The sequence below is a fragment of the Plectropomus leopardus genome, chromosome 6 (genome assembly GCF_008729295.1).
Source record: "Plectropomus leopardus isolate mb chromosome 6, YSFRI_Pleo_2.0, whole genome shotgun sequence".
NCBI classification, from domain to species: Eukaryota; Metazoa; Chordata; class Actinopteri; order Perciformes; family Serranidae; genus Plectropomus; species Plectropomus leopardus.
Window position 1 is genome coordinate 17149691 of NC_056468.1, and position 23899 is coordinate 17173589.

The 23899-nt window shown below is 40.8% G+C and overlaps 1 protein-coding gene and 1 non-coding gene across 2 annotated transcripts; one reads left to right on the forward strand and one right to left on the reverse strand.

The window, feature by feature from the left end:
• Positions 1–1221: 1221 nt before the first annotated feature.
• LOC121944062 (junction-mediating and -regulatory protein-like) lies at positions 1222–22960 on the forward strand. Its single transcript, XM_042487732.1, is given in 10 exon segments — positions 1222–2943; positions 8697–8870; positions 14436–14535; positions 15177–15421; positions 15513–15678; positions 16814–16983; positions 17214–17297; positions 17369–17464; positions 17561–18095; positions 19085–22960. Coding segments are annotated over 10 exon segments (2679 nt in total). The 5' UTR covers positions 1222–2142; the 3' UTR covers positions 19393–22960.
• On the reverse strand, positions 11343–11414 carry trnaq-cug. The gene has a single exon. It is a non-coding gene; the product is annotated as a tRNA-Gln (tRNA).
• Positions 22961–23899: the final 939 nt, after the last annotated feature.

Consider the following 23899-nt stretch of genomic DNA (forward strand, 5'->3'; position numbering starts at 1 on the left):
TCCCTCAGTGTTCATTGTCGAGAAGGTTTTTACTGGGAAAGAAAAAAAACACAAAAAACTCCCCAATACAAAACACTGATATAGCAGGTAAAAAATAATGAGAAAACGCAGTTTCACGTTACAAAGGCAGGCTGCTAGCCCAGCACCTGATAATGTGTGCTCAGCTTTTTTCTCTGATAACTTTAGTTAATTCAGGTTTTTACTGAGATCTTGAATTATACTCAGAGGTTTCATCCTCTCCAAAGCAAACAGACCCGGTGATATAAACCAGTAAGATATCATATATCACATTCCAATTCTGTCAATACATCGGCCTAAATCCTACACACTTGACCTTTAAATGGCACATTGTGGCTGCAGTGACAATTTCAGCGTTACTTTATAGGTTTTTAGAAACGATCGTTTTTCGGACTACATCTTGTCAATAATGGGTTAACATTTATGACTGGTAAAACTGTTTCACATTTCATGGCCATTTGGCAGTAAAATAATTTTTGTATGAGGACACAAACTAATGCCATCATATCACAGTGATGATAGCATACTTAATGTCTAAATCAGTCATTCAAAAACATATTTTGTGGCAAGAAATCAGCTGTGCTGCAACTGTTTAAATATCTATGACAATTATAATATGTTTGCTTTTGCATTTTACTGATACAACTATTTTCAAAAAGCATGATATGCATATTGTTTTCGACATAAACAGACTACCGAACGGGCCGACTGGGCCCAGGCCTAGGGGCCTAAATCGTCAGGGCACCCCTTGCTTTTACCTGCAAAATGTCACTCCAATTAACAAATATCAACCAGGAAGAGACTCAGAATGAACAGTAAGTAATGCAAAGGAACTTCAAAGTGACACAAAATAACCAAAAAAGACACAACTGTTCCCCAGAGAGACACAAATTGACCTTTAAAGAAACACAAAATTACAACAAACAGATGCAAAGAAACAAAATGGCACAAAATAACTACATAGATACACAAAATGACCAAGAAAAGACACATTATACAACTAAGAGAGACAAAATAACTACAAATAGATGCAACGGAGCTAGAGAGAGAGAGAGAAAAACAACAACAAAGAGAAACAAAATAACCACAATAAGACACAAAACTGCAAAAAGACGCTGACAACAACAAAGAGACAGAAAAAAACTCTGACAAAACCACCACAAAGTCTGTGTGTCTGTCTACTATTTAGCAGAGGTGTTGGGGCCTTTAATATGTCTGTGCTCAGGGGCCGATTGTCTAATAATCCGCCCATGGTTTTCGATGCTGCAGCTACTCTGCAAAGCATCCCACACTGGTCAACCTAAAAAAAACGTCAGCACGTCCTTACGTGCCCTGCTCAAGTGGAGATGTTGCGTTTAAATGCTCCACGGACACAGTCAGCTCTTGGCGGAATTTCACAATAATACATGTTAACTGTGATTTACTTTCCATTTAGCCAGTAAAAATACGATTTAACAAATATATTATAAAAATGGTAACAAAATGGTGAAGGCTGGTGAAAATGTAAAAACACTTGCTCGTGCTTTGTAAGGGGATTAATGGAAATTCCTGCAGCACATGAAGGCAACGTTATTTATTTTTTTGCGTATGTGGTCTCCCTGTGCAAACGATGAAGAAAACATGGTGATGTTATGAGTTTGGGGACGATGCAAACCTTCTTGGAGACAGTGCAGCCGGACAAACCCTCTGGTCGCACCTCCTCACGCCCTCGGTGTGTTGCAATTGAACGATGCACGCTGCAGTTTCTGGATCCGGCTGGTGCTGTATGATGAGAAAGGAGATCGAGAATAACGGAGCACAGCTGACAGCAGGCGGGTCTACCGACAACACACGGTCGCATGTAATGTGTCAGAGTCTTGTGTGGTCGCAAAGCTAACCGCAAAGCTGCAGCAGAAAGGCGGTCAGACAGCGGAAAGCAGGTGGGCCAGAGATGGGAAATGACTCCGCACTGCTCCACATCCCGCCCGAGCGAAGGAGGGTAGCCCTGCAGGGAAAACATCCTCGGGGAGAAAACAGTGTTTGGTAAACGCTGTTTTGACACCTTTTTACGACAGAGCATCCGACTCCCGAGCGGTGCTAGCTTGTGTTGCCGTGTTGATATTTGTGTCCCATCACTTTGCAGACATGTCCTTCACAATGGAGGATAATTTGGAGTCGGGCTGGGTAGCCGTCCGCCCCAATGCGTTTGAGGAGAAGGAGAAGCATAAATTTGTGTTTATCGTGGCCTGGAATGAAGTGGAGGGTAAATTTGCCATTACGTGTCACAACAGGACGGTGCAGAGGAGAAGCTTTGGCAGGGACCCACCGGCGGAGGCGACTGCACAGGAAGGGGACAAAACAAAATGGCTCGAAAGTCCCGTCAGAGATAAAGTGTCCAGGAGCCCGAGCAGAGGAGCCAAGGAGGCTTTGGTGAGAGGCTGCAGCCCGAAGAAGGCAACAAAACCGAGCCCTGTTAAAATTCAGTCTCCTGTTAGTCCTGATACAGAGGTGTTGAAATCACTAAGAGAGGACCCTCTGTCCCCGTCACTGGACAGCTTGGACCTGGAGGAGCTGGACAGTCTGAGCAGGGAGGACTGCAGCTGGGCCGGACTCTTCTCCTTCCAGGACCTCCGCTCCATCCACCAGCAGCTGTGCTCGGTGAACTCGGACCTGGAGCCCTGCCTCCCGGTGTTCCCGGAGGAGCCCGCCGGGATGTGGACGGTGCTGTTCGGCCCGGCGGAAGTCCCCGAGACCGAGATGGACGAGCTCTGCTACAGTTTACAGAGGTACCTGGGCCACGCGCTCGATACGTGCGGATGGAAGATCCTCTCGCAGGTGCTGTTCACTGAAAACGATGACCCGGATGAGTACTATGAGAGTCTGAGTGAGCTGAGGCAGTCCGGGTACGAGGAGGCGCTCAACCGTGCAACCAAACATCTGCAAGAGGTGAGAGTTTCTGTGATCCCCCAACAGCATCTGCATGACTCCGTCAGCGTGATATAAACACAGTCTGTGCACAGTCTTTCCCTGCACTCACAATCACACAGGGGGACATCTGGACAACTGTGAGACCATAGTCCTTCTGCTGTGATGACCAGACAAGCCTGCTGGGGAAAAAAACAGCTTATGCTGGGAGCTGGGTTTAGTTGGTTTTTAGCAGGTTTTAGGTGATTGACGATGGTCTGAGGTGGTCCTGACCTAGTTCTTGCTGGTCCTTGATGGTTTGGCATGCTGTGCACATTTATCGTCATGCATAACACATGACAGTAGACTGATTCATGGCCTTTGCTTTCATACTTTCATGACACTGTCTTTTCTTTATATTCAAGAACATTGATTTGGTTTCAGTTTTACTGGAACTTCTATGGATATATATATATATATATATATATATATATATATATATATATATATATATATATATATATATATATATACATATAATATACATATACATATAATATATATATTATTATTATTTATTTATTTATTTTGGATACTCCAGACTGAAGTTGAAGAAACTCCTGCACACAGTCTAATTTGCAAAAACAATAATTTAATGCAGCGTTTAAATAGACCTTCGTCACAGGTTTTGCCTTCTAAAGGTCTATTAGCGAAACGTTGCATTAAAATCATTATTTTTTGCAAGTGAGACAGGGTGTATAAGTTTTTCTGCAAGTTATGTTCTGCTCATCTCTTTCCTGCAATATATGTGCTTTTTACCTCTTTGTATTGGCATATTGTATGTCTGACATCTAAGATCCACATGTGGACTTTTATGAAGAAAACCAAGCAACTAAAGTCAACTTGGTATTATTACTAATGATGCCTATATCAGGTATGTAAAGCAGGAAAAGAATCAAGGCCTGTGAGAGGAAGAGGTCAAAATGAAACAAGCCATATCACAATCTTGTATTCATAAGAATGGGAGAAACAAAAATATACAGACATATCCTTTAACAGTGCTGTGCACTGATGAAACAGCCGACACAGAATGTGTTTCCATTTCATTCCCATGTACAAACTATCTTGAGAATACAAAGGTGAGAGCAGGAATGAGAAAGGAAGAATTTGTAAAATTAGGTTGAACAAAGTAAATCCTCTGTGGAATATTATACCCTCAGCATGGCTGCTGTCTGCTGCTTACATAGCTGAGAGTCATGCTCGTGCACACACACACACACACACACACACACACACACACACACACACACACACACTTCAAGCACTTCTCTCCTTTTCAAATTAACTTGTTGATGTAATGTGCAAAGTCACCTTCTCAGGTTGCAAACCCTGTCTCAGAGACTGCATGGGAGGCAGTCCCGGATGATTTCATAGAAAAGCTCAGGGAAACAGCTGTGTGCTGCTCTTTAGAGAGAAACTTGTGTTTTCTAACCTGGACCCCGTTTTTCCATGGCTATGTGTCGAGGTAACTAATGGATACAACAAATTCTGAAATTGGTCCAGGTTTGAGAGAGACCGCTCCAGCCGCAGTGGCAGATCAGGCTGTGGATGTAATCCCTGTGGGCAATTGTGCGCTGACGATTAACATCTCCTAAAAGTGTTGCTTTATTTTGCCACTGACAGTCTCAGATCGTATGAGTGTCAGACGACATTACATCAGAGAAATGAAGCAGATTTTTTGCTTGATGTTTGATAGTGTGTGCAACCAAAGAGATGTCTGCTCCTGAAATCTCTGACTTCTACACACTGTCAAAATCAACTAAATAGTCGGCCATGTCATTTAAAATATTTTATATAACACCAAGCTATCCTTTCTGTGCTGCAACACAACACTCTCTTCCTAGTACTTCTCTCTTAAACTCCTACTAACGTTATTGCAAGTCACATCCTGCGAGATTTCAGAACGAGGGTTTTCCTTAAGCGGGACTGAACTGACAGAGCTAAAGGAAAAGAAAAGCCTTTCTGTTATGATTTCAGACACTTAAAATAACACTCTGAGCCCGTCAGTGGCAAAAAACAAGCACTTTTAGTGGACATACATTGACAGTTCAAAACGTCCAATAGGGATGACATTGCAGCTTGTCTCACAGCTGAGGCTGCAGCACTCTCACTCAATACTGGACTAAATTCAAAAATTGTTGGCTCCATAAGTCATTTGGACACCAAACATGAAAAGTTCAAAAAATGCTAAAATTTCCTTTTAACAGAAAAGAACTTGATAAAGCATGAATCTCAGCTTTTCTATGGAGCCGTCCTGGACTGTCTCCCATGCAGTGGATGAGACAGTTTAAAACGGGGCGGGATGCTACCAAGATTTTACCTACAGCCAACTTTCAGCTGCAGTGTCTTTAATATTCAGGGGATCACCATTTTTAGCGGGCCTTTCTGGCTTATTTATGTATAAAGACTCAAGTAACACACTATATTTAAATTTTTAATGGCAGAGAGTCACTGACTGTAATAAGATGATATATATCAGATTTCTTTCACTGTCTCGTTTGTTTTTATACTGTTGTTAGGAAAAAAATGTAGGAGAAAATGCAGAAACAGACAATGATTTTTAGACAAATCTATGTATCAGGAAATAATTATTTCATAAATAGTGAAACATTCTTGCTTTAAATTGAAAACAACACTTTATTCAAAACGTCAGTATTAAAAGAGAGGAATACATATCCTGTAGTTTAAGCGTGCACAAGAGAGTGAAAAAGCATCAGTCTTAATGGCTGAAACAAAAACAAAAACTTTAGAAATTTGAAATGTACGAACTTTGTATGTGGTGAAAACAGAACAAAACTAGAGGGGCAGACCTGCACCGAGGCCAAATACCCTGCCTTGCAGTGCTATCAAAAAGTAAAGAATAGTTACTATATAAACCCCATGTTTTGGATAACTTCCGAAATTTAATGCCTTTTTTTCAGGCCCATGTTACAGTCTTCTACCAAGTTTCATGGTAACCGGGGCTGTTGTTTTTCTGTAATCCTGCTGACAAACTGCTGATAAAACAATAGACTGTCTATGGTTAAAACATGTTACTGTGCCAAATAACAAAGAATATAGACGCATACATGGTTTCAAACCAGCCACCGGTGCGTTCAGACATGATTGTCAGCAGAAAATGAGCTTTACGTGCATTATATAAATAGTTGTAAAAGACGTCTTGAAGTAACATTAAGAAACATTTCTTCTGTTTGTATATAAAGCCAAATACTAGCAGCAATAATAAGACTAAATGATAACTGCTCTGCATCTTTGACTCTGCACAGTGGAGACATAATCCAGACACCATACACACCTCAGGCCTGCAGCTCCTCTTACACACCAGCAGCTAGTGATTGAATAACTGCTCTTAATATAAACAGACATTACACTGATACTCTCTGGCTCTCACATTGTCCTACTAATCAATGGGGTTGGATTAATGCAGCCTTGACTTATGGAGCCAGAGAGTGCAAGAAGTCCTCTGAGAGAGCAGGTGAGAGAGAGCTTTAATGGAAGAGTTTGACAGTTTTAGCAGCGCAGCATCACTCCTGACTGGCATTATAGTGGATGCCACATTAACTTTGACTGTTACCTTTATTTATGGAATTAATATCTTTCAGATACATGTAGTATTGACCAGGACGATGCCATTTTAGATTAACCAACTTTCTAATACACACATTATAGTCATTATCTAATCAAATATGCACATTTCCAGATCAGAAATCTGAACATTTGATTAAGCTAGGATCGTGTTTTTCATGCTGTTGACATATTAGAGTCAAATGTTTTTGGACTCTAATATGGAATTTGGAATTTATTTTGGGAACTCTTTTTTAGCTCTGTAAATTAGAAAATACTATCAACAGCTATAAAAAAACAAATGTTGTCATGTTTTTAGGAATAAAATGCTCTATAAATCATGCTATGGATCAATAAACCGTTCTGTAAAAACTATCAGAAAATAAATAGGAATAAAATTGGAAGGTTTGGTTTACGTGTGTACTACTGAGGCTGAAACTTTTGGCTTAGAGTGAGAAAAGATATTTTGAGGAAAACAGCCTTTTAAGGTTAGTATTTTAAAAAGTGAGTTTATTTTAAGCTTAAACCGTTCATTACTCCAGCAGTACAGACAGATCACAAAATAAATGTTACATGTACCTGTATATTCACGTCTTTGAAAAAGCAAGAAAGAGTTAAAAGACTAAATCCATGTATACTGATGTGTTGTATGACTTCTGGCTGAGGCATTTCCTTTTCGGCTCCGCTTTTGGCAGGGAAATGAGGTTATGAGTAGCAGAGACGAATCACCCGCATGTCATTCCCACACCCACTCCCACACACACACACACACACACACACACACACACACACACACACACACACACACACACGTTCAAAATAAAAAAAGACAGAAAACCAGACACAGGAAGCTTTGCCCAACTGCCCTTCCTGAGCAAAAACATCAAACAGCAGAGCCATCAGTTTTGCAGAATGTGCACCAACCAGCCCGAACGTATTTGCTCCTGTTATTTCAATAAATGTACGTCTTTGTTTGGGATCTCCAGTCTGCTTGAAGGTGTATTCATCCTTAAGATGGATGGAACGCTACTGATCTTATTCAGCTCTTTATAACAGCAAATCCTCAGTACAGTAGTTCATTCAAACACAGGCACAGTTAGCATCTCACACACACACACACACACACACACACATACTGGCCTATTGATCCTCCCACTCCATTTGAGGGCTGAGTTAATGGCTATTTCAGTGCCTGCTGGTAGCCTGCAGGATTGTTCAGTCTGGCAAAAATGTGTGTGTATTGATCTTCTTCCCAGCAGCAGAAAGGACTCTGCTCACTCAGACTGCACTCAAATATACTCCTATTATTTACAGTTACACAAGGTATGGTCTTAATCTCACAATGAGGTGCAAGTTTCCATTCACTGCTGAGTGATACTGATGGATGTATATGATGTGTTTACTGATTTCCTTTCACTGTTATCAAACTGTTACACGGACAACAACCAACTGCAAACACGTTTCATCAACATTATCTACATCTACATAGCCATGGTTCAAATTACAGGGGAGACTGAGGGGGAATTCAACTCCTAGTTAAGACTCAGAAAAGATGCAATTTTATGAACATTTTGACAACGAGGCAATTCAAGGTGTTTTACATAAAAAGCATTGAGACAAACTCAAACAAAAGGACATTTAAATGCAAGTAAAAATGCAGTTGAAGAGCCAGAGAATAGAAAATAAAAACAAGACCAAAACAGGTATAACATATATGAATAAAAGTTACAGTGTGGTGTAATAAAAAAATGAATACGTATTTGATTTCTTATAATGTAGCAGCAAACAGGAAAGTTTCAACATTAGATTAAAAGAAATTAGCAGCAGACCTGCAGTTTTCTGGGAGTTCAGATATGTGGTACATAAAAACTACAGATTGGGGGGTTGAAAGGTTAAAAGTTACAGACACTTATAGACTTATAGTATGTTTGATCAGTGTGCACTTCTTCTGATATGTGCGTAACAGACACTTAAAGTCAAGGTCCTTCCAACTGTCTTTATATTTTCTGTCTGTTTGGAGCTCTTAGGAGGCCCCGTCCCGCACTACATTTAATATGGATAACAAAGAGATTTTAAAAGAGGCTATAAATATTAATCTACTCTGATATTCTGAAAGTTATTTGTATTTTGACATTGATAAAATGTTCTTCCTGTTTGTGCATGTGATGCAGCTGCTGGATAAGCACAAGACCATGGACAGTATGGTGGAGCTGTTGGAGCTGTATGAGGAGGAAGACGAGGTCTACGGAGGCCTGCTGGAGGCCTCCACACAGCTGTACCAGTACCTGCTGCAGCCCTTCAGAGACATGAGGGAACTAGCAATGCTACGCAGACAGCAGATCAAGGTAACAACTTGCACCAAGGTTGCATTTGTATGTGGGTGCATGAAGAGTTAGCTCCACGGAAGATCTTTAAGATTTTGGGTGGATTTGTCTCAGAAAAACTAGGCTCTTACAGAGTTTGGGCCCAAATCCGTTGACCTAGTAATGTGCCAAAACCTATTTGGCGTTCAGTCAAGCCTCCTCAACTTTTGGAGTTGTATACTTGTCAGTTCTCCACTGACAAGTATACAGTACACACACACACATGCACACACAGACACACACACACACACAGATGGCCAGCTGATTTTAGTTATGAAAAAATCGTGTCTACTATTGAAATCAAAGTGTGAGAAAATGACAAATGTGACTAAGTAGTTGTGTTTTTTTGAGTTGTTTGTGGTAGTTTGACTTTATATTTTGATTTTTTAAATTATTTATTTTTTTTAAATGTTATGTTAAACTTGCATGTGTGGGAAGTTCACCATCATGCAGAGGGATCTAGATTCAGTGATGTATTTCTCTACAGGCGCCAACATGGCACGGTCATAAAACACAATAGATGGTCACAGGAAATTCTCAAGTCTCTTAAAATACAATCTGCTCTGTGTGTGTGGAGCAATGTGTGTGTGTGTGTGTGTGTGTGTGTGTGTGCATCAGTTTATGTATGCATATTTGACTGTGATCTATTAAAATTGCCTCTCTTGTTTATTCTGATAAGATGCCGTACGGTTGGTAAGTCATTTGGAGGGTGGTGGTGAGATGTGTCTTATTCCAAAGGGCAGATGGATGCTGATAACTGGTGGAAAGGTGGAAATCATTATTGCAGAGCTGATGGCACGTTTATATTTAGCTCACTGACTCACATCGATAATAAAATAACTTCAATATCACATTACTACACAACATCCGTAAGTAAAGAAGCAAACGGACACAGTTTTTCCCGGCTGTGGATGGATACGCCTTCCTGTCAGTTTTGTACTCTTTCACAGTTAATCTGAAACACTTGGGGCGTGGCAGCTGGAGGCTGAGTGACATACTGTGAGCTGGAATGAAGCCCCATGGATCTCCAGTTTCCTGCAGTCTCACAGAGACATGAATAAGTCATGTTGTGTGTGGTCCTATAGGTTTAATGCAGGCACAGGATGATGCTGACACACTGGGATCAGGACCTTGTCCTCCATCAGGAGGGATGGAGGACAAGGTTGGAGAACTTCACACTTTAGGCGTGGCTGAATAAATGCTCCCAATCCCAGTTCTGCTGTGGAGATGAGACACAGTCAGTCTCTTAAAGACGGGAGTGTCAGCAGTGAGTTATGTCCCTTTAAGGCCCAGAAACACCAAACAGAAATCAAAGAATTAGTGCCAACTAAGACTGACTCTTGTGTTGTCTCACGTCGCCTTTGTCTCAGTTAAAATATGCATTTGAACACACTGAACAGACTGCAACCAACAGCATGTACGTTCTACACCTGCAGAAAACAAATTTAGCTCATATAGCAAGTTTTGATCTCATGTCTTCTTTCCTCACCTCCGTCTCTCTTCTCGTACACTGAGCTGAACTACCAATCAGAGTAATTTCATTAATCAGCGCCCTCTGTTAGCCCAGACACACACCAAGGAAACAGCTGGGCTTGGGGTGTGTCAGGTCACAGTTTTGACAGTTTTGAGATGTGCCCCGCACTGTTGGCCCTTGTCGCCTTTATTTCAGCTGATTCAGCATGTTGAATCTGCATCTGAGCTGGCAATCTGCTGTTATTGTCCTTTGTTTCAAGTGTCATTTCCCTTGTTGAAGTTTTTTGTAGAAAAAATATCAAGTATTAAACACAGGCAAATACCTGGCGATCAAAATTCTGATACATTAACATCTGAATTGTAGTACTGCATGAAAAAACTGCCTTTCAATCAAGTGGCATTAGGATCTATAATCAATTTGATAAAAAAAACAGTCTGATTTCCAGAAAATCTGATTCCTGATAAATGATAAAATTCCCTTGAATTTGTTTTGTGTTATTGAACCAAATCTATTGTTATGCTGAGAGAAGGACACGATAATAGGATATATAGCTGATTGTTACAACCTATTTCTTAGCTCATACAGAAAGGATGCTATGACGCTGTCCTTTATTTCCCACCTCGCAGGACTTTAGACTTTAGATTCTTTCTGTCCTGTGGAGCATTTAGAGGCTTACTTTACAGTTTAGAAAGATGCAAAGAGAAAACCTGCATACTGTACATGTAACTCTCACATTTTTCTACAAACCAGGCAACTAGGCCTGTGACCTGTGACCCACTGCATAACTACCAGGTCAAAGTTGAGAGTCAACTCGGATCACGTCTTCTCTGCTGAGTTGTTTTTGTCGGAGCCAGCTCTCTTCCTGTCTGTCTCTCTGTTGTGTGGTTTTTTACTGCAGTGTGATAAGTTTCTCAAACATACGTCAGTATGTAGGGGGGGGCTTTGCCAGTGAGGAGGGCTAAGTAGTTGAAAAAACCTGCAGGTCCCACCGAGATTTGAACTCGGATCGCTGGATTCAGAGTCCAGAGTGCTAACCATTACACCATGGAACCTCCTACCAGTGTGAGGAGGGGAGAGCGGGTGTTGAAATTGTACTTCCGGGTCTATTTATAGCCTGCAGCGTCTGTGCCTCAGACACAGCATGGCTTTCTGTCGCTCATCTGAGTTTCCTTAGTTGTGGGTTCTCTGTTACATTTTTCTGGTCAATTTTTCATATTTTTCTTTCATGTCCTGTATCATCTGTCATTATTTATGTCTTTAATATTTGGAGCTTTGGATTGCTCTCTCCATTGCACCGCATGCTTATGTTGTGTATGTTTTTTTAGCGCTGTACAGAGGTATGTTTTATCAAAATGCCTTATTAGAGAAATCTATAAATTGAATAGTTACAGTAAAAATGAATGATAGACATTGAGAGAGAAAAAAGACCACTGGAAAATGAGATTACTGTATTGTGTGAGCTGGAAAACGGTTAATGTATAAATAATAATAATAACTTAATGTGTGTAGCGACTTTAAAAACAGAGTTTACAAAGTGCTTTGACAAACAAAGCAAAGCAGAGGCGACGTAACAATAGCCACCAAACAGAAATGCCAAACTAAGACATTATTGTTTGACAGATGTTAAGGTAGAATTAAAAAACAGAACACATCAGAACAAAAACAGATGATAATAAGAAATAGAGATAACAATGATTAAAAAAACGGATAAAAACAACTACACTAAAAAGAATAAAAGCAGTAAATACGTTATTATTATTATTATTATTATTATTATTATTATTATTATTATTATTATTATTATTATTATTATTATTATTATTATAGGCAAGATCAGGGTGGGATAAAAAGATAAATGAATACACAAAATCACATAAAAGCAATAAAAGTAGGTTTTAAGAAGTGATTTAAAAGAGGCCCCTGGTTCTGCGAGCCTTATCTACTCTGGCAAATTTAGGATTTTCAATGGACAAATTTAGATGATCATTTAAAACAAAGAAAACAGAAAGCTGATTCTGTATGTCAGGCAATAAAATGAAACATTAACTAACCATAAGATTAACAAAGAAAGTATGATAAATAGTGAGTATATTGACAATAATCGTGAATTCCACAGTTATGAAATAGGCAGTGTGTTGATGAGTCAGTGTTTTAGTAGTCTCAGTGTATCCTCTGATCATCATGTAGCCTTTAATCATTTTCATTCACAAGGGCAAAACAATGCTATACAGTATATCCAAAAAGTTGGTAGGCCTATATGTTTTTTTAAAATGCATTTTTAGATGGTAGGTTTTCATGAAAAATGTTGAAGATTTACAGTAACAAAAATCACTGGATGTGAAGCCGACATGTCTGAAATTACACCATGTATAGCCATGCAGAAAAGAAGTGGACATTAAAGGGATGTGCGCTGGCGACAGCAGGCAGTTGCAGAGGTAAATGATACTGGTGCACTGCTGAGAAGCACAGTGTGAGCTGAGGTGCAGTGAGGTTACTAAGGGGCAGACGGGGAAGCAGCTCTGTAACCTCTGCTGCTCACTTTCCTTCTTTGTGCTGCATTGACACCGTTTGTTTTCCTCATCTGGTAGTTAATTTAAGTTAGTTTAAGTTAATGTATTTGTTTTTCTTTTGCATTTCATGTAAAGCATCTTTGAGTACCTAGAAAAGCGCTATATACTGTAAGTCCCATCTATTATTATTATTATTATTATTATTATTATTATTATTATTATTTTAAATTCTTTAAAAAAATTTGCCCTGCGCTGATCAGTGAGTTATCTGTGTTTTGTTAATATAGACATGGTGTTGCCATGTTTCCATTATGGTCTTTAACTTTCTCTAAAAAGCACCACATTGCACTTAGTAAAAGATATTATATTACAGGTTGTAATTGGCTGCCTAAGTGTTCATAAATGGTAAAATAATTGTTACATTGTTCTTCCTTTTAATCATCATAAAAAAGGGCCAGAAGTCATTTTACACTTACATTTCTATGCAATATTAATCTCCTTTGCTCTGTCTTAGGGTTGAATATGTTTTTATAAGCTGTTTGAAAATGTAATATAAGAAGTTGTGATTGCACAGGTGTGTTTGAATCGGCACGTTTAAAATACTGCATAATGTCACTGTCTCCAGTGTAATGTCTCCATGCCTGCTTTCTCAGGTAAAATCAACCAGTTAAAATGTGCATTTCTAACTTTTCCTGTTCCTCACAGCATTCAGCCATTTTAGACAGACAGTCTGTCTCGACATCATGTGTTGAGGAGAGTATTATTAGTATTATTAGGGAAAACATTTCTGTTTTTCCCCTTTGTTTTTTTTTTTTGTTAAAGGAACAGTTCACTCAAAAATCCAAAATACTTTATTTCCCTCTTACCTGTAGTGCTATTTTTTAAAACTAGATTTTTTTTTTTGTGTGTGTGTGTGTGTGTGTGTGTGTGTCAGTTGCTAATTGTCATCAACTGTAGAGATGTCTGTCTTTTTAGTTTTTCAGATGTATTTTTGGCCCTTTGAGCAGCAGAAGCTGAGTGCTATCTAGTGCCGTAATATTAGAGAAAAGCCAGACATCTCTACGGCTGCTATCTCCAACACTCCACTGGGACAATCTAGATTGATAAATAGCACCACAGGTTAGAGGAACTATATGTTTTTTTTTGGTTTTTGGGTGAACTGTCCCTTTAAGCCCATTTACTCTTGCTACTTTTTGTGGCAGTAATGCACAAATTTTGGATACAGCCAGCTCTGAATCTCAAATGAAGCGGTGTATCTCCTCAGTCTGGATTTTTTATGAATGTACCTCTAACTTCCAGGTATTAGTGAGACTGCGTTGGCTGTACTGTGCACATAGAACTACCATGTTTTATCTTTGATCACCTCACATTTGTTTACTACACATTCATCCACTGTCTCTTAAAATATACTTTATCACAGTATGTGCATATTTTTTAAATTGTCCAATTTATGCTTCTAAGGACTTTATTTTTCACAAGATAATTCTTTGTCACACTCCTTCACTAAGGCTTGTCGGCGTTCTTAGCCTTGCTCACAAAAATATGCTCATCCTCTCTCAACAGATTTCCATGGAGAATGACTACTTGGGCTATTAGATCCAAAAGCAGATAAGAGAGTGGCTGCAAGTGCAAACTGGAATGAAAGAAGCTGTAGTGTCCAAATGTGGCCCGTAGATGTCTCCCTCTGCATTCTTGTAATAAAGCTTTACTCCTGTGAGACTTGGCCATCACTGTCACTGCCAATGTCAAGTCAATAAAACAGCAGAGGGATGACTTTGACACACACACACACACACACACACACACACACACACACACACACAGACAGAGTGGTAGAATTGGCCTGCTATTGACCTGTGTGTGGTTTTTGAATGCCAGAGCTAATGTGATTTGGTATTAATGAGGCAGTGCAGACAGCCATGGTTTGACAGGGACAGGAAGAAACAAGGACAACCTATTGATCAAACAGCTCTGCCAGCAGATTGTCTCTGTGCAGGGTTACTCCACAGTGTGCCCGTGCTTATCGCACTTTCCTCTCCACTACTGATTGGTCCATTTATTGTCTGACACTTATTAGATCCAAAAGCAGATAAGAGAGTGGCTGCAAGTGCAAACTGGAATGAAAGAAGCTGTAGTGTCCAAATGTGGCCCGTAGATGTCTCCCTCTGCATTCTTGTAATAAAGCTTTACTCCTGTGAGACTTGAGTCATCACATTAAAAGAAATAAAGGTGTGGGTGAATGCCCACTCGCATTATCAGAGGAGAAAGTTATTTGATCGTGTCGGTGACTCACTTTCACGTGAGAACACATCACTTTGAACTGTGTGGAAATATCACTCAGCCCCTGTGCACTGCCTTCTGTTGATCGTGTATGTGTAGGGGTGTATGAGCGTATGAAGGTGGACCAGCGCAAGTTTGGTAAGTCTTCATGGACCGCTGCGGTGGAGCGCATGGAAAGACTCCGCTACTCTGTCGCCAAGGAAACTCTACAGCTCCAGAGAGCCAGGGAGATCTGTCTGGAGCAGAGGAAACACACACTTCGAGAGGAGGTGTGGTACTAACATTCAACACCATACAAAACATATATGCACAAACACACACACAGTTGTTTTATGAGAATTTTTTATCCTGTCCCTTCAGATGCAGAGTCTGTGTAGCAGTGAGGATGCCATGGCCCTCTTAGACCACATGGAGACACAGTACTATGAGCTCCAGCTCCAACTGTACGACATCCAGGCTGAGATACTACAGTGTGAAGAGCTGCTCCTCACTGCTCAACTAGACAGCATTCGCAGACAGATGTCAGGTATTTTTAATGAATATATTAGCCCGTTTTGGACACATTTTGCTCACAGGATGAAATTTCTGTCGCCAAAGCCACCAAACTTCATTTAAATAAACAGTAATTTTATCATAACAAAACACACGTCATCTGAAGTTGACAGACAAACAAAACAAAAGTCTCGGTTCATTTTCCCACAGTTCAAACAAACATTTTTACCCAGTTTGATGGGAAAATATGCCGACTCTATACATGCTAAAAATACCGTTGATTTTAATGGTGTGTAGTGTGTTTGATGAAATCAATTTTGGGCCTGGATTTTGCTCTTTAAACAAAAGGTATATCTCTGTAGGAATCCCAGACACTAATAATCTGAGCCTGTCAGTGGCGAAAATCACTTTAAATGGATGTAAATTGACGTTGCCCAAATGTTTGAGTTTTTACATTGCAGCCTGTTCTCTGTCTGGCGGCTGCAGCTTTCTCACTCAATCAGTTTTTAAAAAATGTTGCTCTCATTAGTCACACAAAAACATGGGAAAATAGGTCTAAGTTGAAGAGTATTGAATTATCCATATAAGATATCTCATTTTAAGAGAGTCCGGGCAGGACGTCACAATTCAGATACTGTTGGATGTTGCATGAACCTGCTACAAGATATCCTGAATTAACACTCTGAATTAACACTGGTGCATCTGTCAAACACACACAGGAGAGGGTGGAGTTGTTTCTTTGGTAAATAAGTAAAAACAAAAAAATCCAAGGCACCAAAAAAAGCCTTTAATAAATGGGCTTGACGCCTACACATTTCGGCATACAGTCTTCATCAGGACATGAAAACAAGAGGCAGCTCACAGATGTACCAGGCTGACGTCAGACAGTCAGAGGAACGCTAGATGACTGTCTCAGGTGCAATCCATGAAGTGATTGGGCACATACTCAGATCAGCTCCAACAAAACACCAGTGTACTCAAGACCAGCAAATTCATCAAACAACCAGCAACATCAGATAAATAAAAATGTACAAAATCCAAGTTTAAAATCCATTTTAAGACCTACACGTGGGAAGAAGCACTCTTCAGCCAGTTTTTTTATACCCGAAAGATCTGAACCTGTGTGTCCACACATGTCGATATATATACTTATGTTTGTGTGTTTTCAGAGCGCCGGGATGAGGTGGTGTACTATGACACCTTTGAAAGTGCAGATGATATGAAAGGGGACGATACTGCTGAGAGGGAAGAGCTGGGCCGACTTCAGGTCAGCGCTCGACAGCTGGAGGCTAGAAGGGGCCGCATCACTGCCAAGCGCTCCTATCTGAGGAACAAAAGGGTGTGTACACGTCACTCACACTCTCATTTTTATCCCTCAGAGTAAATCCTGGATTCCAAATACTCTTCAATATGTAGAAGTGTGTGTTTTGTTTGATTGGGATGTCATATTCAAGCAGAAATGACCCATGAAAGTGTGTCCTGTTAAATCTACATTGTAATTATCAGTATGCTGGATGCTGTGTTGATCAGTTTGTTGATGTTTGTTTTTTTTGTCCCGACTTTGTGCAGGAGATCTGTGTATCCAGCCACACTCAGAAACAGCTAAAACGTCAAAGCATCCACAAGGACTCTATATCCCACCAGGTCTTACAGGTGTACTATGTTTCTTAATGATGTATACTGTAAACCATTGTCGGACATATTCTAAACCTTTTTTTTTTTAGCTGAAAAATGAAGAACAGGAAGACGAGGAGAGGAAGAGCAGCAGAGTTAGTCAGGAGAGACAGAGAACTCTGGACAGGTTACGCACTTTCAAACAGGTATGTGCCCTCCTTAAATGTATTTATTTAATCATTTGTATTTATTTATTTTTTTCTTACTCATTGACTGCAGTCTCTTGTTGTGTGTTTCTCCAGCGGTACCCAGGTCAGGTGATTCTGAAGTCCACTCGACTACGCGTGTCCCACACCAGAAGAAGAGAGCGTGGAAGGAGCATGGAGATGTACAGCGTCAGTGAGAGAGAGGAGCGAGTGGACAGTGTCCAGACGCAGGGACAGCCGCTGTGTCTCAGTACCAGTGTGCAGACGGACCCCAGCTCCACGCTCACCACTCAGCCCGTTACGGTCCTCACCGCGTCCCTTCCTCCTCTACCTGTGCCCAGTCCTGCAGACTCCTCCTGCTCACCCTGCTCCCTGTCCTCACTGCTAGCATCCCCTATGTCTCCTCCTCCTCCACCTCCCCCTCCACCTCCTCTGCCGATAAAGGAGGAGGTGTCGCCCTCTGGGAGCCCTGGTCGGCACGGGCAGAAGATTGATGGGAAGAATACAGCAGAAGAGCTCTCCCTCTCCCCACTTGGTCCGTTTATCCCTCGCTTCTTTGACAGTAGCCAACTGGTGAGCGCCCGCAAAAAGCTGAGGAAGACTCCAGAGTTTGACTCCCACAGCAGAAGAGGTACTGGAACCACTGAGCACCATAGCAGGAATAAGTCCTGAAACCCTGAAATGACTTAGCATGTTAGCACTTCCGGTTCTTTTGTCTTAAAGTCAATGATTTTTTTTGAGTGGGTGTTTGGTTAGTGTTTGAGATAAGGTCTGCGGCTAACACAAGTTTAAAGGGACAGTTTTTTTCCCTCTTACCTGCAACAGTTTCATTTACAGACTTTTTTTTTCTACCAAACTACACCCACCAACCACATCACCAGCACCACACAGAAGGAAACGTGCATCTACTCATGAATGGTGTCCCCCTTTAGCTGAGCTGTAACGTTAGCTAGCTCAGTGGTGCTCTGTGAGCTAGCAGTAAATATACGCTTCCTTCTGTGTGGTGATGCGGTCGGTGGATGTAGTTCGGTGGAAAAAGAAAATAGTTCCTACATGAAACTGTTCACAACAAGGTCTGTGGATTATCTTGAGTAACTGGCTCATGATTTCTGGAAAGAGACGTTGCTGTTGAGCTCTTCAGATGTTGATTTTCTGTGCTTTGAGCACCAAAAGCCGAGTACCATCTTGTTCCATTATATTTCATAGAGAGCAGACGTCTCTACGGCCGATATCTCCAACTCTTGGCAACTCACGCCAAAACAATCTAGGTTGATAAATAGCACTACAGGTAAGAGAAAAAAATATGTGCTTTTGATTTTAGGGTGGACTGTCCCTTTAAGACATTTGCTACACTTAATTTTAAGACATAAAAGACATCAGTAAATACCCCACTCGTACATTTTGTAGCTTTTAAAAGGCTGCTGTGGTGGCAACATTGAAGTCATTTGACCGATGTAGTTTTTTTATAGCCTATATCCTTTGAAAAGATTATCTGGCTGAACATAATGTGTAAAGCTAACTTCCAGGTCGGCTCACCAAAACATCATCCCTGTTTTCTACTATATTAGTAAATAACAGGAGCCAATCACAGTTTGTCTCCCTCCTCTCTCCTGTTTACAGTGAGCTCGCCCATGGACGAGGTGCTAGCCTCCCTGAAGAGAGGCAGCTTCCACCTGAGGAAGGTCGACCAACGGTCTCTGCCACCTTCGACGGGCGATGATGACCCCAACAGCATCCTGGCTCAGATTCGCAAGGGGGTCAAACTGAGGCGTGTCCCTAGGAAAGAGAGAAAGGATCAGGGAGAGCTCCCAGCTTCCACGGACCCCCTGACGAGGAGCATCCACGAGGCGCTTCGCCGCATAAAGGAGGCCTCGCCGGAGTCTGACTCCGATGACGACGGGCTGGCCGGCCATGAATGGGAAAGCTAGAGGCTCATCAAATAATACGCACACAGATGCCTGCATTATCTGGCACTGCATGCACTGTACTGTACTGTAAAGTGCTGCGTCGTACTGCACACTCACACGCACAAACACTCATTCACTCATAGGCAAGCACACACAGTCACACGTGTACCTAGTGACTACGCCGGAGCTTGAGTTATTGCAAATATCACCAACTCACCAAATGCTCCAAAGTCCTGATGGTCAACCTGCTCATTCATTTTTCACACTACATTCACCATCATCAAGGAAGTGGTTTGTGTTTTTATTTGTACTGTATGTTTCTGTGGTTTTATTCCTGTAATCAGATTTAAATGTTAAAAAGCTCTGCACTGGCCTTATGCGGCTGCATTAAACATTCAGAAACAGCACACATTTTACACCAACACACTGCACTGACTGAAAACTGAAAACCTCATACGGAGAGCTATTGGTGCTGTGAGGTCTGTGACTTTTTTTGCCCCCAAAGCATTAGAAAAGACAAACTGTAACACAAATATGTAATGGGTATGGCTGATCATTTGGGATCACGTGGGGAAAAGCACGAGATCCCACAGAGATTTGAACTGGATATACCGTCCAGATTGTGCGCCATTACACCATCACCCCTGCTGACGCTCTCTATTTTCACTCCACCAGTGTACTATGACTGAGCCACACGATGCTGCACAGCTGGTTTTGTCCCGTCACATGCGGCTGCGCTAGTGTCAGACAGTATAAAGACCACCGCTCTTCTAATCTGACGCTGCACAAAGACTGTAAATCCTTCAGTCTGTCACACCAGATCCGCGCCCCTCCCCCGCTCTTGTCCTCCTCCGACCTTCACCTCCCCCAGCTCTCACCCCCTCTCCGGGTGAGGGAATATGTATCGACCCATCTGTTCGACCGCAGCATATGGCCGAGCTGGTGGGAGATGCAGAGAGTCACAGTAGGTTTATCATTTGATGCCACATCTAACAACATCTCTGAGCAGAAGCTGGTCAGCCAGAGAGGGAGAGGATGAGATGAAGGGTCACCTGCAGAGCTGCGGAGTGTCTTTAGCGGTCACGGTTTGTGTCAGTAAGCTTTGTAAAGTGTGGGCTCAGTTGGTTGGTGATAACTGAACTTCGTATGTGGGATAGACGCGGCAGAGATGCGCTCGTTTGAATGATGGATGGTTTGTGGGAGGCTCGGTTCTCTCAGCGCCGTAGGGAGTCACTGTGGGCTGAGGAGCGGGCGGTCGTGATGGATGCGGTTTCTGCTGCCATCTTATTCGCTTTCTCTCCTCTCCTCTGTTGCATCTTTCCTAATTTCTTTCTCTGCGCTCAGTGGGCAGAAGCGCGCAGTAGGAGGCCTGTTACTCACAGAGCTGGAAGAGAAAACGTGCCCGCGCACACACGGACCCGCGCGCTGAGCTAATAGCAGACACGTGCCGAAACATTTTAAGTGGTAAAGTGAGCCCACAGCCGCTTTTCAAGAAATGGTTTCAGCACTTTCATGATACATAGCACTTATTCTAAAATCACTTTATCTGTACAGAAATTCCTTTTTTTTTTATCACTGGCGAAACGTTATATCTGTAGTAAGTTTAAAAGCACTGAAGGACATGTGGAGCTGGACCTACAGAGGTGTGATGGAAGGGGCGGCACGATGCTTAGCAGCAGAGGAATCACATACATGTTAACATAAAGCTAAAGATGTGAATTCATAAACTAAGGTCTGAGTCTGTAACAGCCTCAGCGTGCACTGGCTTAAACAGCTTTGATGCAAAGATTTTTCTCTTGTTCTCGTGATGAGAGCCATCCACAGATTTATCATGAAGCAGGCACCAATGCAGAAAGCATAAGAATGGAAGTATATGTTACATTATACAGCTTGAAAATAGCTCAGTGCAACAAGAGAGTTTAGTATTTTCCCCGCCGAGTAAACCTGAGGCACTTTTACACGTCTTCTGTCACTGTCAGCACATGGTACCATGTCCATGGTACCCTCATCATGTAGCATGAGACAGAGCTCTAGCCCTGACCTGATGTTTAACCTAAAGGAATAGCCACAAAATGATAATTTGTGTATCAACTACTCACCATGTGTTATGTTTAATTTGTAAAAAAAAAAAACAAACAAAAAAACGTTATGAGCAAAGAATCCAAAAACAGGAAATTCTTGAAGTAAAAGTGGTCCTCTTTAAACAACAGCAGAACTATATGAAAATGTCAGTTACTCATACTCAATTAGCAGTATAATCCTAGTCTCATTTATCCAGTCTTATACCCAGTAATTCTAAAACAGACAGCCTTTTCTGATGGGGAACTGATCTACAAGTGAAATTTAACTATGCTCTCATCAGAGCCAAACTTTATTGACGAAACAGTAATTTTACATCACTGAACAGGGGAGCTGTTGGCTTACCTCTGCCTCGATTTGTAGTTTGTGTTATTGTGTGACTTTTTTTTTAAAGATTAGTTTTAACAAACCAAAGTCACACAGTAACACTCACTAACTAACTGATAGAGGCAGTGGCAGACCAGCAGCTCCCATGTTCAGCAAGGTAAAATTATTGTTTTTGTCTATGGAGTTTGGCTTTTAAGAGAGACAAGTTTCACTTTTAGTTCAGTTCCCCAAAGGAAAAAGCGATCTGTTTGGGAAGTACTGAGTATACAACTGGATAAATGAGATTTGGATTATACTGTATGTGATGTGTTAGAGTTTGTAAACAGATGTTTTCCTGATGGACCCCTTTTACTCCAATTAATGAAGAATTTTCTCTGTTTTTGGATTCTTCGTTCACTGTGGAGGCATGCAAGAAACGCCTAGTTTTCTTCACATATTCAGTTGTAAGACAGGATGAGTCACCGATACAATGATTATTTTGTAGTATTCCTTTAAACTTAACCCAGACCTTACCTGACTTGATGTCACTATAACTGACCAGAGTAAAGTTTCCCAAAAAATTGTTTGTGCTAAGGTTCATGTTGCCCCGCTACAAAAATGATCTATAGTGATTTCAAATCTTTTGGGAAACTGAGCTCAGAATGTGACACCTTTGCCATCAATCAGCCATCTATCACCTTACTGACCTTTGGGACACACTGTCATGTGATTTACACTGATCCTTATCTATAAATAACCTTAACACAGCTTGTTTGTTAGCTCACTGTAATTTTTTGTTGCATTCCATTATCTGTATCCTGTTTTTTTTTCTCCAAAGCATTTCCAGCCAAAACGTTTGTGATGTCTTTGCTTCTAAACATTTTCTTACGTAGACCTGTTATCCACACAGGCTGACATGACCCGCTGTCTGAACAATCCAGTCAGACACATGAAAAGTGCAATATCAAAACAGAGAAATACAAGAAAAGGGATGAAACAAGTAAATGGGTGATAATGAGTTCAGATTGATTGCCTAAAACAGTGGACTTATTAAACGTTGCAGTTGTTTTTACACAGTAGTGTAATGAGCATACTGTTCCAAGAATACCTTTTTGCCTTTAGTCCTACCATTTTCATTTATTCAAACCTTTTTTTTTTATTTACAACCTTGCCCCTGCATTTGAATAAAACCTTGTGAAGCAAACTCTGAGATTTCCTGTTTCACTGTTGGAAAAATTGAGTTAATAAAGTAGAACAAAAGCGATTTGCACACACTGAATTCGGCTGTCACTGTATTTGAATATAAAACATAGCATTTCTCAGTTCACAGAGGTGTGTTCTCAGCCTGGTGGAGGCTGAAGGATTTAGTTTGGCTGAAGCACCAACAGGTGTTGGCAAATCCTTTCACCTGCAAACACACACATCTCACCAATCTACGAACATCATTAGCCTGAGGTACCTCTTTAATATCATGAGTTCAAAATTACTTTAAATAGTCAAAAATATTGCCAGTCTTCTCATACCTCTAAATACAATAATAATAATAATAATAATAATACCTACATTTAAATACCATAAGTTACAAAACAGGAGAATGAAAAGCTTCTTATCCACTACTGTACAAAGGCATTCATTAACAATAGCATTATAATATCAAGGTATTCCATCTCTGTCATTCGACTGTCAGAGTTAACCAGAAAAAGAAAAAAAAAAATTGGGTAACTTCCTTTACATGGGTCTTATTCCAGTGTATTAACCTGTGTAACTAACTACAATATTTTAAGTACAGAATTATGCTGTGCTAGTATATAATGCAAATCTCTTGATATATAATGTAGTTACAACAGTGTAATAACACAGTGCAAACAGGGTGCTCAATTAAAAGGTAATAGAAGCAGCATTTTAAGTGAGGATATAACTTTTTATAAATTGAGTGGTTTTAAAAAGATGCATTTTTGGATTTTATCAGTACAGGAGCTGCTTCAGAAGTGTATGTTTTGGTACAGAACGTTTAACACGATGTGTTAACATTGTGTTGCATTTTAAATATATATTGAAGAGGTTTTCATTGTTCACCTACAGACTAGATACTCTATAATAACTAAGCAATACTTTTTTTCCCGTGGGTTAATACACAACAATA